This window comes from Numenius arquata, chromosome 19 (assembly GCF_964106895.1).
Source record: "Numenius arquata chromosome 19, bNumArq3.hap1.1, whole genome shotgun sequence".
NCBI lineage: Eukaryota > Metazoa > Chordata > Aves > Charadriiformes > Scolopacidae > Numenius > Numenius arquata.
The window spans coordinates 5773060-5789645 of NC_133594.1; the positions used below are offsets into that span (position 1 = coordinate 5773060).

General features: G+C 47.1%; 1 protein-coding gene across 5 annotated transcripts in view; it reads right to left on the reverse strand.

Annotated features, from left to right (window-relative positions):
• DNM1 (dynamin 1) overlaps positions 1 to 16586 on the reverse strand; it is a 68521-nt gene that overhangs the window by 20856 nt on the left and 31079 nt on the right. For 3 of the 5 annotated variants that reach the window (XM_074161296.1, XM_074161295.1, XM_074161298.1), the window contains exons 10-15: positions 16180 to 16318; positions 7449 to 7535; positions 7177 to 7247; positions 6690 to 6741; positions 5395 to 5406; positions 4031 to 4144 (exon numbers count right to left, since the gene is read on the reverse strand). In XM_074161296.1, coding sequence (XP_074017397.1) covers positions 4031 to 4144; positions 5395 to 5406; positions 6690 to 6741; positions 7177 to 7247; positions 7449 to 7535; positions 16180 to 16318 — 475 coding nt within the window. Of the gene's footprint in view, positions 1 to 4030; positions 4145 to 5394; positions 5407 to 6689; positions 6742 to 7176; positions 7248 to 7448; positions 7536 to 12853; positions 12993 to 16179; positions 16319 to 16586 lie in introns of all 5 variants that reach the window. The other 2 variants (XM_074161297.1, XM_074161299.1) reach the window with 1 other exon arrangement.

Sequence of the window (16586 nt, forward strand, 5' to 3'; positions counted from 1 at the left end):
AACATGTACTTGTGAAAAAAGATGAGTGAGTGAATGAAAGTTCCTACAGAGAATGTAAGAGAAGGAACATGTTCCAGAGCACACCTGAGAACGGTGTGAAAGCAGGAGAGGGAGAACCTCAGAGCAGACCTGCTCCTGTGGTCTTTAAACAAGCTGGAGGCAAAAACCTGGCGGCAGCTGGACCCATCACAGCAAGTTTCTGATGACTTGTGGGCATCAGAGCAAAGACAAGGATTTCTCTCAGCTCAGCTGTGCCTCAAGGACACGGACTGTTGCAGAGGAGGAGAAAGGGTAAAGGGGGGAGTGTATGTGTGTGGTGTCGGGGAACAATCTTGGTATTGATCAACATAATTTTAAACCAGAATTGGGTACAAGACATTGACAGGTACAGAATAAGCAGCTATCTAGTGACTGTCAATGAGGTCAAATCTTTCCCAGGACAGGAGGGAGTACCTTTGTACTTCAAGCTAAAAGAGAAAGCGTGAAGATGAAGAAAGAGCCCAAGCACAACTGGTGCAGCAGGAATCAACATGATGCATAAAAGAATATGAAGTGCTCCCCGACTCACCTGGAAGTACCTGAAACTCTATGCCCACCCCTCCTGTATACACCCAGGACTCAAACACACCGACATTGCACACACCACCACCACTTTCACAGAAGCAAATAAGGCCATACTCTTCCCATGTAGTCACCTGCTCTTACAAGCCCCAAATTTCTAGTACATGATTTACCTGAGTAAGGACAGAAGGTCCCATCTGTATTGTACAGTCACACAAATTCCCAAAGGAAACAGCAGATATATCCATCCAGCCAGCCATATGAACACTCCGGCACACAGTGGCACACAGGCACTCCAGCAGAAACTGTCACCCTTGCAGAGCAGAGAGCACAGGGGCCACCTCCAGCAGGCAGTAATTTCAGTGATGGGGACCACTGAGCACAGTGCTCATTGCATCTTGCCTACAAGGTGCCCATCACCAGCAGCCCTAGCCCAGCTCACAGACCCTCTTTTCCAGCAGGTGGGGAAGCCCTGCAGAGAAGTGGGCACTCTGCATTCATAAGGGATTCAGGCAGAAGGACTATTCAAGTTAAGTTCCTTTATTGTGTCCACTATGACGCTTGCTGAGCAGTTAGCCAGTGTGCTGTGCTGCTGCTCCAGCTCTGGGGACACTGTAGCCTCCCTGAGCAAGGAAGTCCCACTCTATATTGCCAACAGCCAGAGCACGCTCCTCCCCACCTCTCCCTCCCACCGCTAGCCTGCAGCATAATCCCACAGGGTTCAGGAGGTGCAGGTACCTCAGGAGGGTCTCCAGGTCTTGGGAGGCCAGCTGCCTGTGGGGCCACTCTCCATGGGGCCAGTGTTTGACTCATTGAAAGGAGACAGGAAGAAAAACAGAGAGCCCAAGGAGCACACACACATGCTCTTGGCAGCAAGGCAGAGTGGGGAGCCAACTTTCCACCCCCGCCTGGCCCACTCTTTCCTTCCCCTCCCATTCCCCATCACACTCCTTCAGGCCCCTCCAGAGCATCATCAGCCGTATATATCCCTGCTAACATGTAATGCTGGGCCCTTTAAGACATTAAGTTTCAGTTCCTTTCTTCAGAGGCAGAGAAAAAACAAGCCAGCATTGCGGAAAGACTGGTATTTCACTAATGGGGTCCAGATGTCTTAATTCCACATTCCGGGTCCTGGCTTGCAACACAGGGGAGGGAGAGTCTGTGCTCCCACTCCCCCCAGCCCCAGAGGAGCTAGCCCAGTCTGCACCCTGACCCCACCGCACACCTTCTCACCCCACTCCTTCCTCCATCATCACCCAAAGCTCTGCCACCAGCACTTCCATCCACACAAGATGGACTCAGCTCCTGGCTCGTTCCCTCTGGACAGGGTCCAGCGCACAGGGTAACTGGGACAAGAGAGCCCACAGAAGTGTAGGGTGGGGCAGACAAAGCCTCCCCCTTCCTCCCAGAGCTTCAGTGAAGAAGGATCATGGTGTACCGCCTTTAAAAACACATGACAACATTTCAGGAGCTGTAGAGGACGCAAGTTCTCCTGAACTGGTGGAGAAGGAGAGCTCTGGGCCAGACGCACAAAGATAATTGTCTGACAGAGGACCATGCACTGCAGACAGCTCTTCGGGATGGAGCCAGCTCCACGCAGGACTGAGGTTTGGGATGGGAATCCCCGTGCTCAAGGCTCTCCAGCTGCCCCACAAATGCACCAACTTTTAGCCTGACTCAACTAAGGAGTCTAGACAGAAGTTACTGCCATTTGTCCTCATAACAGCCAGAGATCAAGGAGCTGAACTTGGGAAAGAAGCAAATAAAACCATGCTTCCCTTTTCCCCCTGCTTCCAACTCAGTTGAAGACAAAGGCTTCTTTCTCAGAGGCAGCTCAGACCTCATCGGCACTGGTTCTCCTATGTTTAAGGGACCAAGGCCAGCAGGGAGCTGTTTTCATTAGGCAGCTCTACCTATTGCTATGCAGAAGGGAAATGGTGCAGACCTGCAGTTGCTATTGACCTCCCCCAAAGGCTGCCCTCCCTCAGGAGGGCAGGGAGGTCCAAACCCCATCCCAGGCAACTGGAATCTATCAACAGTTTACACATCCCCACTGCAGCCCTCCCTCCCGCTCCCGGGGGAAGAACAGGGAATTCTGATCCTCTCTGTAGTACAGATGCAGCAGCTGGCTTTGATTAAACTACTTGATGTTTATAACCACTCGACCTGCATATGCAGCCTAGAGGAAAGTGAAGCCTCCCCGAGCAACTCTGAACACAAAAGGTCAGCAGTCATATAGCAGAGCCTCACCGATTTAGCAAAAGACATTTCAATGCCTGGTTCTTTAATTAGGAATTTGCTGCCTGCTCATCCATAGCAGCACCGCAGCAGTCTCCATGCAGAAAGTGACATTTAGAGGCTGATTCATCACTGTATTTGTCATCATTTCCACCTGCCGAGAATGAAACAGGCCCACTGATACGAACTAGACAAGAAGCCAGGCCTAGCTGTGGCTACTGTGTGCCTCGGAACACCTGAGGGACACAAACTACAGCAAAAGCCAGAGCAGTTTATTTGCCATCAGGAACCTCGATCAACTCAATGCGTGACCATACCAGGCATTTTTCATGCCCCAGCACATTGAGTGGGTCTAACCTTTTTGATTATGTCCTTACCAAAACCATCCAGCTATTCTTTCTCTTTTCAAAGTAATCAGAAAAGACAATTATCTACCTTTGCCTTGCACAGGAAGCAACACATTGTTGACAATGATAATTTCAGCTGGGACAATTCTGTCTGCTTATATCATTTCCCACTGAAGCAGAAAACCACCCCTGCACAATGCCAGAATTACTAATATTCAATATTTTCAAGGAACTCTACAGAGTAGGTCTATGTTCCTATCAGTGATATTCCACCCATCACTGTACTTCTGATCAGTAGTACATCATTCACAATCAATTTTACAAATAATGTATTGACTGGCATGTTCAATGTAGAAACAAAAAAAGACATTCCTGCTTTGCAGGTTTAACTACTGAATCTTGGAGATTTTAAGTAATTTACTCCATGTCAGAAGGAGCCAGCAGCTGAGCTGCAGCTTCAGGTCCACAGCTCTTGTTGCTACACTCAGAAAGGAAGGAGCTTTTTTCTTGTGACCAGGAGAGGTGCATGTAAACCTCTGCCATACTCCTTCAGGAGACTCATCATGGATGCCCTACAAATACCAACAAGTCCAAATCTTGGAAATAACCCATCACACCCTTGATCACAAATGCCACAGTGAAATAAATAAAGGTCAAGTTCATTTCAAGTGTTTGTCAACTTTCTGCTGAACCAGGGCTTCAAGCACTGATGTTACTCCTTGTGCATCAAAAAAAAGCCACATTCACATCAACTCAGAAACACTCAGCAGCGCTGAGACCACACAGAACCTGGCCCAAGGACAGTTTCAGCTTCTGACACAAGCAACAGACAAGTACTTAGAAGATACATCCTGAAACTCAAGTGACAGAGTTGACCTACTCACCTCATCATCCTTGTACCAGGAGAGGTTCTCCGCTGTCAGGACAAACCAATACTCCTTAGAGCCACCCTTCATGATCCCAATGTTATTGATGGTGAGCCAGCCCTTCCGGATGACCTAAGGGGGTTGAAGCAGCAAGCATTAACAAGGGCCCTAGACACCTGTCCTTAGGTGACAGAGGAAAGATCAGAGGGTATCCCTACACAGAGTAGTATGGAAAGACAAGGAACACCGTGCTCTCTGCTGCTGCCAGAAGAGCCCCCACTCAACTGGCCAGTGAAGGTCTTTGCCTCGAAGGGGCCAGGAATAGCATAAAAAGGACGCAGGAAGGAACCTGGCAGTGCTGTGCATTATACCCTCTGCCAAGAAGAGAGAGATGCAGGAAGAACTGCATCAAACCTTGGACACTGGTACAACCTACAAGCACCAGATCACAGCAACACACCCAGAAAAGGCCATGCCTAGAGAAAACCAGGACACCAGCACACCTTCCGGCAGACTGCACGCGCAGAGTGCTTCACCCAACTCAGGGGTGGTGGGAACCACTTCAAGAAGAAGAGATGAGCAAGGAACCCAAAAAGAATTGAGTTTAGTAAAAAGGAGACACTAGGTACAACAGAACAAAATGGTGCATCTGGAATTAGTACTTCAGCATACCCAAGTATTTGAGCAGTCATTAACTTATGGCAAAATAACTTCCTTTAAGTTTAGTCTGTAAAGAAGCCAGGCTATTACTGTCTAGGGAACTCTAATTCACCAAGTGCTGGTTTAGAGCCTCACACATGCAGTAATCAAGTGCAAGTACATGTCAGCTTAAACGCATTAGCTTATACATGTATTACTGCAATGTTAACACCCAAAGACATCTGCATGCATCACGTGTGTACCTTGTTGTCTGGATGTGCTTGCTGAAAACAACCTGGCATTGAAAAACCCGTGTGACTGCACTGCATATTTGCAAGTTGCACTGTGTGAGCAGCCTACCACAGAGGTACACAATCCTCTTCATTGTCAATTTATCCTACAAAAGTAAATGTAGGAGCACAGGATCTTCATCTCATGCCTACTGTTAAGCTCGAGAGAGTCCTATTCTCTCTGTGGGCAGGAGGGGGCAGCGAAACAGAACCACACATCCTTGGATTACTGCTTTTTACCTCCACCCACTCACAGGATGTACCAGCAGTTCTGAGTTTTTCCTCAACATACTACCTTTTCACCTCATTTCTGCTTCACTTGCATCTAGTGCTAGCTTCCCTCTTCTCCCCATTCAGCAGCAGAAGGAATAATTTGTCTATGAACTGTTCTTGCCTTCCCAGATGCAACATTAATGTTCATTAGCACACCCTGCTGAGTGGCCTTCTACTCACCAGGATCTCATCCTGCAAAGGGGAACCATAGCAACAGCAGCAGAGCAGAGAGCAGGAGAGGAGCAAAGAGAGGAGAGATTGTTACTAGGAAAGCTGGAGCAGGAGAAGAGAGGCTCAAAAATAAAATAAAATAAATTGGAAGCCAATACCAAATCTTTTAAATCCAGGTGTTAACAAAAGCAACCTCCATCCCAAAATAAAGTCTGCTAACGGGAAAGCCAAAGCGCTTTACAGGTAGATCCAGCGTTTGCCCTTTGCGCTCTTTTACACTCAGCTCTTCTGTAAGGTATACTGCAGAGGATGGGGTTTCCTACAGCTGCTCCAAGATCCCATGAAATGGATGGCTGGCCAGCCCAACCTGCTGACCTACTGCCTGTCAACAGTATGGAAACAGTCTCCAAGTTTATGTGCAGGGAAAGGCGGTCAAACACATTATGGAGTATCAATGTCAGAAGTGAATTTCTTTAAAAAGACTAACCAAAACCATTTGCTTCCATTCACTATGACACTGCTCACAAGGCTTTGTTTCCACGAGGTCTTCTAAGCTTAGATAGCCTTGCCACATCCCCAGCAAATCTAGGATAAAGTGTCATTAGCCCCTTTTTAATTGTATGTGCGCTTCTTACAGTTCCTGAAGGAATAAGGGAACTCCCCTCCACCGCTGTCTTCTCTCACAGGTGTGTTCTCATACATACCCAGTGCAACCATGGCCGCAATCACCCTTTGTCTCCCTGTACAGAGGTTTAAGCATTTCCAGTGAAGTTCTCCAGAAGAGAGTCCATGAACTCTCTTTAAATCCCTTTCCAGAAAGGAGGTACCAGTGATGGGAAAGACAACTAGAAAAGACAATCCTGTACTGTAACAGTTCAGACCCAGTGTTCTGTACCCCTCACCTCAGCAGAAGAGTTAGCCTGTGAAGGGGCTGTTTTACACTTTAATAGAATCATAGAATGGTTAGAGTTGGAAGGGACCTTAAAGATCACTGGGTTCCAACCCCCTGCCATGGGCAGGGACACCTCCCACTAGATTTCTACCAGAAAAGCAAGACCTGATCTTGATTATCAAGCATCCATTTCCCTCTACAACACTTTCCCTCCGTTGCTCCTACATGTTGAGTTCTTCCTGACTGCAGTTAGCCTAAACACTATTCTCCAGATATAAACAGTTTAATGAGTAAAAAACCCCCACAACTTTGAGCCCTGTTACATCCAACCCAGCACTTGTGTCCACCTGGTAGCTTCCAGGTAGCAAACATGTCCTTCTTGCAGCAGTGAAGGAGATGAAACTTGGCCTACCTGGTTGCCAGCTGCCTTCTTCTTGCTCATCTGGCTGCTCCTCTGCTGAGCACTGCAAATAACAGCAGAGACATTCAAAACCCCTCAAGCTCTTCTTGATCATCTGAATCCTGCTCCCATCAGACAGCCACTGGCTTCCAAGCCTTGATAACCCAATATATTTCCATCTGCTCTCTCAGCCTGGTCTACTCATCTTCTCACTCCCACCTGAACCACTCTTGAGTCAGTAACCCTTCACAGCTTCTGCTGTTTCCCCTCCCAACATAACCCTAATACTCTAACTCCCCCTTCTACACATCCCTGTTCTCCTCCCCAGCCTCGCAATACAGAGGCCACTGAAAAACAAGCAATACTGAGAGCTGAACCATACTTTGGGATCATAGCATCTGCACCAGGGTCTCTGTAACCCATTTACTGGAGCATCTATAGGACAGAGCCACAGGAAACACATGCAGAGAAGAGGAGGCAATAGGATGCAGGTGCTTACTTGGCAAAGCCAATGAAATCCTCATGGTTTGTGTTCATGTAAGCCAGCTCAATGTCTATTAGAAGCATGACCTGCCAAAGAGAAGCACAGACAGAGGAAAACAGACATTAGTGACTGACACTGCTAATAGGTGCAGACAGAGCCCTGTACGTTGTTCATCTGATCAGCCCTCTGTGGCTAGACACCCTTTGGCTCAGGTCACTCTAGCCTAGACTGTCCCTTCAAAGGTGTCCCCCAACCTTCCCCTCTTACACACACTCCTGATCCCTTACCTGATCTTTAGTCCTGCCTTCTCTCTCACGAATGTGAGTAGTAACAATCCTTTCCATCTCCTCGCGCAGATGAGGGTATTGGCTGAGCTGCAAGAGAGAGAAAACACGTGCACATGGGAAAGGGAGGTATAAGGGGGGGAGCAGCCCCCCACATGTATGCATGCACACATACACCCCACAATCAGATATTTTGAAGGGAAGTTCTAGAAAGTTGGACTTGCAGAGAGATTTTTTCCAAGTTCCTGGAGGTCTGTTGGGGGCAAGGTTCATTCCCTCTTGCTTTGGGCTTCAGAGAAAAGTCCTTTTCACTCTTGCAGCAACCTTTCTGCCTCACCAGAGACCTGCTCCAAATCCATCACATTCTTCCTGGCATGAGGCTCTTGACAAGCCCCAGATGTAAATACGTTGCTTATTCCTTGTCGGGTTTTTCCCATTAAAGTTAACAATTTCTCTAGATGTTCAGCATCTCACTGTAGTAGGCTAAGTAGACGAATGGCCTGTTGCTACAACCTGCTAAATCCTATGGGAAGTCTCCCTGGGAAGTGAAGTGGATTTCAATCTCCATTTGCTGAATCATTAAGTGAAAACATCTGGCCCTCTCCATCAACATCTGCAAGCAGAGACAGAGGATCTGACCAACTCAAGGGGATATATCTTCAAGAAACACTGCGTTCTGTGCATCCAGCTGCTTCTACCCGCTCATCACCCCCTGTGCTGGGGCGGGATTACAGAGTTGAGGTCTGTTATTCACATTGCACCAACAGCACACTTTTTGCCACGTTATTGAGGAGGAAATCCTTTCCTGCCCAGACAGAGAAGTAGGACTTCACTAGCTGTGGTTCAAAAGAAGAAGATGTACAGAGATCATACATGAGAAACCCTTCCAAAATGAGCACCCTTAGCGCCTCAGGGTTTCACACAGCACCTACCTACTTGCCTAGATTGATAAGCCTCTAGTGATTTCAACAGCAGTAACTGTATGTTCCTCAGGTCAGGCCCAGCACAGTCAAATGAAATTAATCCTCCAGATCCAGTATCCAGCCCTTTCTTACCCACTTCACCTATCCCCTCTGAAATAATTTCCATTGTTTCCTTTTTTTAAATATTACCCTCAATTTGACTATAATGTCAAACAGCATTTCCTAATTTATGTTCCCTCAAGGAAGCATATTAAAAAAAAAAATCTCGTTTGCCTACTGTATGTACTGCATTTGTTTTGTTCCTCCAGTTTCACAGAATCACAGAATATTTCTGGTTGGATGGGACCTTTGAGATCGAGTCCAACCAACAAAAAAAAACCCCCCAAAAATCCCAGAACACCAAACACCAAAACCAAACCAAAACAAACTCCCACAACCACACACAACCCCACCCACAAACAGACACAACCAATAATCTCAGGCACTAGAGCATGCCCTGAAGTGCCATGTCTACACGCTTCTTAAATACCTCCAGGGATGGCGACTCCACCACCTCCCTGGGCAGGCTGTTCCAGTGCCTGACCACTCTCTCAGTAATTCTTCCTAATATCTAATCTAAACCTCCCCTGCCCCAACTTCAGACAATTTCCTCTGGTCCTGTCATTATTCCCTTGGGAGAAGAGGCCAACACCCACCTCTCTACAACCTCCTTTTAGGTAGTTGTAGAGGGCAATGAGGTCCCCCCTCAGCCTCCTCTTCTCCAAACTAAACATGCCCATGTATCTCAATTTACATGAGAGCTTCTTCCTAAACTGGTTAGCCCTTTTGTTCTGTATACATAAGCAATTGTAACATGCTAGAAGGAACTGGCTCAAAGTGTTCAGCATCACTAGCAGAAGCCAGATCCTATTCCAACCAGCAACAATATTCCTAATATCTGACTACAAACAGTCTCAAATCCTTTCAGCACCCTTGCTGTCAAGCGAGTTGCAATAGCCACAATCTGAAATTGAGGACTAGCTTTGACACTGTCTATTTTCAAATGTGTGCTTTGTTTTGAATGCCAATGACCCTACAGAGGCAAGAAAAAAAACCACAAGTGGAATTTGTGTTCTCCCCACCACCTTGTCTTGAAAGTACAAACTGGGTGTTCTCCATGATCTTTATGGTTCAGGCAGCTGGTTGCTTCAGAGACACACAGGCAAAGCTTCCTGTTTCCTTTGGGGAGTTGGCAAAGGATAGATGGGCAAGTTATGTCAAAACAGAAAAACAGGAAGTTGGAAAACCTCTAAGCAAGTCTCAGCTTCTTTGCTTCAAATGAAAAAAAAACCAACAGTCAAACAAAAAACACACATCAAACCTCCCCCCTATCAGATTCCCGCTCCCAACCAGTACAGATGCACACAAAGTGCAAAACAAGTTGTGGTTGATTCAAAACCCAGGTCATCCAGCAACATTCATGTGCAAAAATAAATTGACAGCATCAGTCCCCATGCAGGAGCTTCCAACCCCAAGCATGCACAGGAGAAGCAAGAGTGGGCAAGGAAGAAGGACACAGACAAGCCACAGGATGTCACACCACCAGGGAACGTGCAATTGGGCATAGAGGGGCAAGGAGTTATCACCAGCTGTACAAACAGCACCCAGAAATGCCATGACTCTGAAAGACAGGAGAGCAGGAGACCCTTCAAGGGGATAAGTCTGTCAGCCTGGGATCATGTCCCAGCTCAAGCGGGTTTTCGATCCTGTTTTAGCTGCATTTGCCTGTTTAATCAAAATACAAGTTCACAGCCCTCTGAAAACCAATTTGTCCCAATGTTCCTTAGTTCCCCTCTTTGCAGATTCCAGGAGTCCTTGCCAGCACACCAGAGATCAACTTTTAGCTGAAGGGTTGCTGACATGCAAGACCTTCCTGCACTTGTGAGATGCTGCAGTGCAGTCTGGCACAGAAGGTTCCTGCTTTTGGAAAAACACTGGCTAGAACACTATCCTCCTAAATGTAAGGGCTTGCATGCTTACACCAGCTTTCTGTTGATTTTGGAGCTATTAACCAACTGGCAGAAGCTCAGAATCAGGCCAGTCAGAACAGCTCTTAACGGCTAACTTCTCTTCAGCCCTCAACTTTGTCTAATAGTCAAGAGACAGTCAACTGCAAATCTCTTTTCATACAGGAAAGCTGTACTTCTGTAGCACGCAACAAACAGATGGGTCTGTCTCCTTCTGTATTCTTTATTAATAGTCTCATATTATTCCATCTATGCAGCTTTATCAACTGCACGTACAAAGATTTCTTCACCATCTGGGGTGAAATGAAATAATTGTGGCAGCACACAAACAGTAACACACAATAGTTCAGGACAGCAACAAACCAAGGCTACAGGACTGTTAAGCTAATTCAAGAGGTGTTAGCCCAAGCGGACTTCCTTTCAAAAAGCCTTGCAGGACTTCTAGTGAGTTTAAAGGTTTGTTTTTGTCATCAGAAATGCAGCATCAGTCTACGACACAGCAGGCTGGGTATTACCTTACAATTAGCATCAGTCCTAAAGTAGCCTTTTCCAGATGCTTCCCCTAATAGCACATGCTCTTGTCCACGTCAAGCAGTTAGGGCTATAACATGCAAGATAAATATTGTAAATTAACTAATGCCCCTGCGCTGTTACTACCTTACGCCATCAGAACCCATTCTCAGGCTGGCTGCTATCCTAAAGTGGTCTATGGCAGTTACCTTCTACTCTTTCAGAGGGAGATACAGGTAGGATTAACCTTCTCATTACATGTCGATATTTGACTTTAAGCATTACTAAAGCCTTCCTTTTATTTTCCAGTACTATTGCTACATATTTTAATTCAGGCATTTACTTTCTATCTCTAACATCTGCCTCCCTGGCCTCTCCAGGTTTTATTACAGCCATTAGTCTCCTACAAGTCACTGCTACTCTCACCTGCCTTACAGGATATACCTTGGAATACCTTGCATCACCTTGGAACATCCTCACAGGGTCCTCCACCATATCACTGATTAAAATCCACTGAGCAAGTGGGTGTTCATCCAGTCTAATGGCATGGTCTAACAGAGAAACTGGAATTCAGCACCCTTGGGGTTTTTGTGATCTTTCTCCCTCCCCACCCAGAGCAAACATCTCCAGCCAGATACAGTTAACAGTGTAAGCAATCAAACCCATCAAAATAAAATAAAAAAAACCACCACCACCAAGAAGAAACAAGCTGGAAAGGAGTTACTCTGCCTCACCACATCAGCCCCCACAATCTGGCAACAGCAGGACTCTGAAAGAAATAGACTGGGCAGAGCTCGGGGCATGTGAAGGATGTCTCCTTAACAGAGACAGAGGTGAGCTCTGTGCTCCTAAGTACAACCAGACTTTATTAGCTCAGCTCTTGCCTTCACTCCGAAATCATGTCAACTCTTACCTTCCCTTCCTTCCCAGTTAGGGGTATGTGTTGGTGAGTCTGGCTATAACCCTCTAAGGAGGGAATTGTAACTTTCAAGTTCTAAAATAACCCACGAAACAGCCCTTTCCAACTCAGTTTCCAGAACATACTTCTGTTGTGCCACAGACATGTTTCTGGCCCCTCACTGCTAAGATTAACACCAATTGCCACAACTGCTTTTTTTTTTTTTTAAAGGAGGAATGTGGTGCCCCCTCCTGGAGGAAACCAGCCCGGGAAAGAAACCCACTCCTGCCCCAGCTTCTAAGAAGTATTTGACACCCTCCGCGTCACTCAGGACAGTTTCCCTCTCCCCCTGCTGCTGCCCTCTGCTCGCCTAAGGCTTCACCTCCTGTGGGTCACAGCATACAAGGAAAAGCATCCACACAACCTCCCGCTGAGCATAGCCCATGAAGCAAGGGATCAGCAGGAGAATGATGCCGAGGGTGTAATGCCTGGAAAAGCTTTTCCCCAAGCCTTTTGGGACAGCAATCTTCCTTTGACTCCAAATATCTCTTGCAGAACATCTTGAGCCTCAAACTTTTAATTGACTGTTGTTTTGTATAGGCTACTGCTCAACATAGCTCTGCAGACAAGAGGAAACCTGCAGACTACTAATGTTGTGGGGATGCAAGATCTTTTTCTAGGACATCTGGATTTTAAGGGAGTCCGAGAAAAAAAACAAGTAAGAAGTTCCAAATGTGCAAGCAGTGGCACAGCAAACAGGGCTTGCAAAGAGTTTGATCCACACTGAGGTGGATGCCACTGAGCCAGGCAGAAAAGGGTGTACTAGAGTAATCTGCTGGATCCCAGCTCACTTCTCAGCTAAAGAGCCCATCAGCTGATGCCCACTTCTCTCAGCCTGCTTTTAAACTGCTCTTATACCTGCAGGTTGCTGCTCTCCTTTAGATGAATCTTTATATCCATTTTCTCTCACTAGGTTTGCTGGAGTTCCTGGGCTGCATGTGGAGAAACAGCATGGAAGTGTGTGGGAACGGGGTGGGCGTTGACCTTTCTTTGCATTTTTTGTTTCTTTACCTTTTCGCTACACTTTCTGATGGTGGATGTGAGCTCACTCACTACCATATCCACACACTTCAGACTCGGCTCCTTCAACTTCTGCACCTGCTTTTTCACTATGGCTTCAAAAGCGAGGTCAGGCGTGAAGAGACCCGTTCTGCATGGCAGGGGCAGGGTGGGAGGAAGCAACGAGGAAGAAGAAAGCAAAGCAGAGAAAGAGCAGGAAGGAGGAGGAAAGAGAAGGAAGGAAAAGGGAAAAGAGAGAAAACACAAGGCAAAATGAGAAGTGAGATTTTGGTTCATTCCATTAGTTTATTGAACCAGGTGAGCATTGCTATGGGGCCTGTGCACTGCCAAGTATCAGGAGAGTCTACAGGCAAATGGAAGTGGCAAAGGGGAATGAGGTAGGAGCAGCTGGGCCAGTGAAATGGTGAGCTGTCAAGAGCAAGATGAACGGATGGAAACCCCCAGGGATCAAGTGATCTCTTTCTGAAGGAAAGCTTATTTGGGTTTTAGGATCAAGCTGCTCACCACAGTGAGCCACTGCCTCTCTTCCTACCTCACCATGTCTCATTTCCCTTTGTCTCAGGCATTCCCCTTTCCTTCCCACCACGGTTGTCTCCCCTTCATGTTTCCTAATTCCAGCTGCAGGAAGCCTGAACAGGAGCCAAGCTAAGACTTGCAAAGGTCTGTCACTTCTATCTTGTTTTGGCAGAACTGAACTGAATCGATGTCTCTCCATTTCAACGATTCAGACAAACTACTCCACTTTCAGAGCATATTTCATCTCACCTTTCTTGCAACATTAACTTCCTCAGTAAGAACAGATGTATCCAGCATTTAGGAAAATGCAAACATGCTACAGGGCATCCATAGCTATGCAAAGCATCTGTTCTACCCCAGCTAACCTGTATCATCAGTTCCAGTACAGGCCTGTTGATATCTATAAGAAAGTATTAGTTTCCACTGACACTAAGTATTCTCAGTGGCTCCACTATGAAAGAGCAGAAAGTCCACAGAAATTGAGGTAACTAAAATATGGCCAAGATTGATCCAATTCAGGACTACTGCACCCGAAGTAGTTTTTCAGCACATCTTTAACGCTTTAGAGCTTCTACGAGATGCTCTTTGTTACAGAATCTGAGTTACTTGTTTTATTATGGAGCATTACTGCTTCACAAGTGCTTTCAGGGGGACAACATCCCCTTGACATGGGAAGGACATACTGCCTGTCTAAAAGTACATCTAATAGTCAAACCTGGGGTACTTACAGCTAACAACCAATCCAGGACTAACTATAAATAATTACCACCTCATGTAAATCAGATATTTCCTCCTTCACCTCATCTTTCACATCTCTGTGGATAACACCTGCAAGACCCCAAGCGACACTGCTATTAAAACACTCCAACACATATTTCAGGACCTACAGTCGGTCTGCCTTTTAAGCAGCAAAGAGTTGGAATACATTTCAGGATCCAGTTTCACTCAAGGTGCCAACAATGCCCCTTTTGAGCAAAGCAAGGGCATTTCCAGAGCTAAGTTCACATCCTCTGACTCCGCAGCAATTTCCTACTACTCCAGTTGCCCTGCTAGGCTCAATATACACCGTTTCCCCTGTCAGACTTCAGGGGCCCTGCACAAAAAAATATTAAAAAAAAAAAAATCAGTCTCTTCCAGTACTTGAGTATCACCTGAATGACAATATTTTGTTTCTTCTGATACAAAATTGTAACCATGGCTACTAGAGCACACACAGAGCAACTAGCACTGAAGTCAACCATCAAATTCTTAGCAGTAGGATTTTAGCTAAAATGGAATGCTTTAATCCTGAATCTGTGACATTTCCCCCCATCCCTGTGGCTCTTCTCTTATTTCTTACCCTGCTGTACCCACCACCTGATCACTTGAGGAGCCTGCCACTGTCAGAAGAGATGGTCTATTCTGGAATTGTCAGTAAAAGAGGAAACAAAAAGAAACAATGAAGAAAGAAGTGGGAAATGGAGGGAAGGATGCAAAGAGAAATAATGAATGGGAGATTTTGAACAGCACCTGATGGATGGAGAACAAACCAAGGGAAGCTTCAGAGGGCATGAAAAAGGAGGGCCCTTCTGATCCAGTTAGCAGGCGACTCTGGATACTTGGCAGCCTGAGGGCCTGTGCTTACCTGTCGCCAGGCTCTAATGGCAATTTTCTGGGTGCTCCCCACAGTCACACACCCCAAGAGAGGACAGCAGGACAGAAAAAGGAAGCTCCTCCAGCACTCTAGAAACCTGAGCAATCTCTCACCGCATCCACTTTGCTTTCCCAGTCTGCCCTGGGAGGCAAAGCATATGCCTGAGCCCTTCTATAGGGGCTCTTGGCCCTAAGGACTAGGCATTTCTGCAAGTGATGGCAAGTATCGCCACCTGGGCACCTTTCCCCACTCTTGCAGAGAGAGGGTGTCAGAATCTCCAGACACCTCCCACTATGCCCATTTACCTGCACCTGAATAGCCAGTGGTGATTCCAGTCTCCAGTGCCCATACCACCATCCTAACTGAGGTGCCTTTTCACCAGTACCTAACCCTGCCTGAAGCAGCAAGCCATGGCTGAGAGGAATGGCACAACCCCAATCCCAGAAACAAGGGCAGAATCAAGGCGGGTTCCCTCCCTCAGCCCCAACAAATACCAGTATGGATCCCAAAGGGCAAAATCTGAAGCCCCCTCTCTCTCAGTGAGAGCAGGAGGACCCCAGAGGTTGATGGGCCTTTCTAACTTGCTTCTTCTCAGCCATGTGCTGCTCTTCCAGAACAGGATATGGACCAAGCCAACCAGAAACCAAGCCAAACACCACAGGAACTTTTCCCTGCGATACAGCCCAGAGCTATAACTGCTGCAGCCTCTGAAGTTCAGCCCATAGACCACCCACCCCCCCCAGCAGCACCCAGAGGCTCGTTTGGGATTAACCCTCTCACTCCTACAAGAATAGAGCGGACAAAATTTAAATCCCAGTTTCTGGCTTGGAAAAATTTTAAGTCAAATACGGCCACATATGAAATACCCTTGAGTTTAGGAATCAGGAGTCATGCTACAGACAGAGGGGTGGCAGGGACATCTCCAGCACCCCTCAGCTCTCTAAAATATTCAGGGAGCAGGGCCATGGCCCACATCCCATAGCGCTTCCCTTCCTGTTTGGCTTGTTGGCTGGATCGCCCCAGGCTGCTACCGCTCAGGTCTAGTCATGCTGAGGAGGTGGTTAGAAACACCGAGTGTGGCTGCAGGCAAGTCCCTGCCCAGGTCACAATGCTGCGCCGCAGCCAGCGAGCGGGTGGAAGGTGCCAGCTCCATGCTGCCTCTGGTTACCTTCTTGGTGCACTGTCTAACGGTATTGATTAACTCCGATATGACCATGTCCACGCATTTCAGGCAAGGTTCTTTAATCTTCTTCACCTGCTTTTTCACAATGGTCTCAAAGGCCATGTCGGGTGTGAAGAGACCGGTTCTAAACACCCAGGGTGGGGACAAGACAAGGCAGGAGGGGGAGAAGGGGCAAGGAGAATGTCACAGCGTTACACACACATCTTGGAGAAGGCACCACCATCACTGAAACCCGGCACACGGGGCTGAGAAGTATCATGTCCCCCGGATAAGCCCTGAGTGGAGTCCATGGAAAATGGGGGACGCTTGGCACCTCCCAGGAAGGAGGTGCTGAGGGAAAAGTGGATCCCAGCTGGACAGCTATGGCCAAGCCAACATTTCACCTCAGCCAC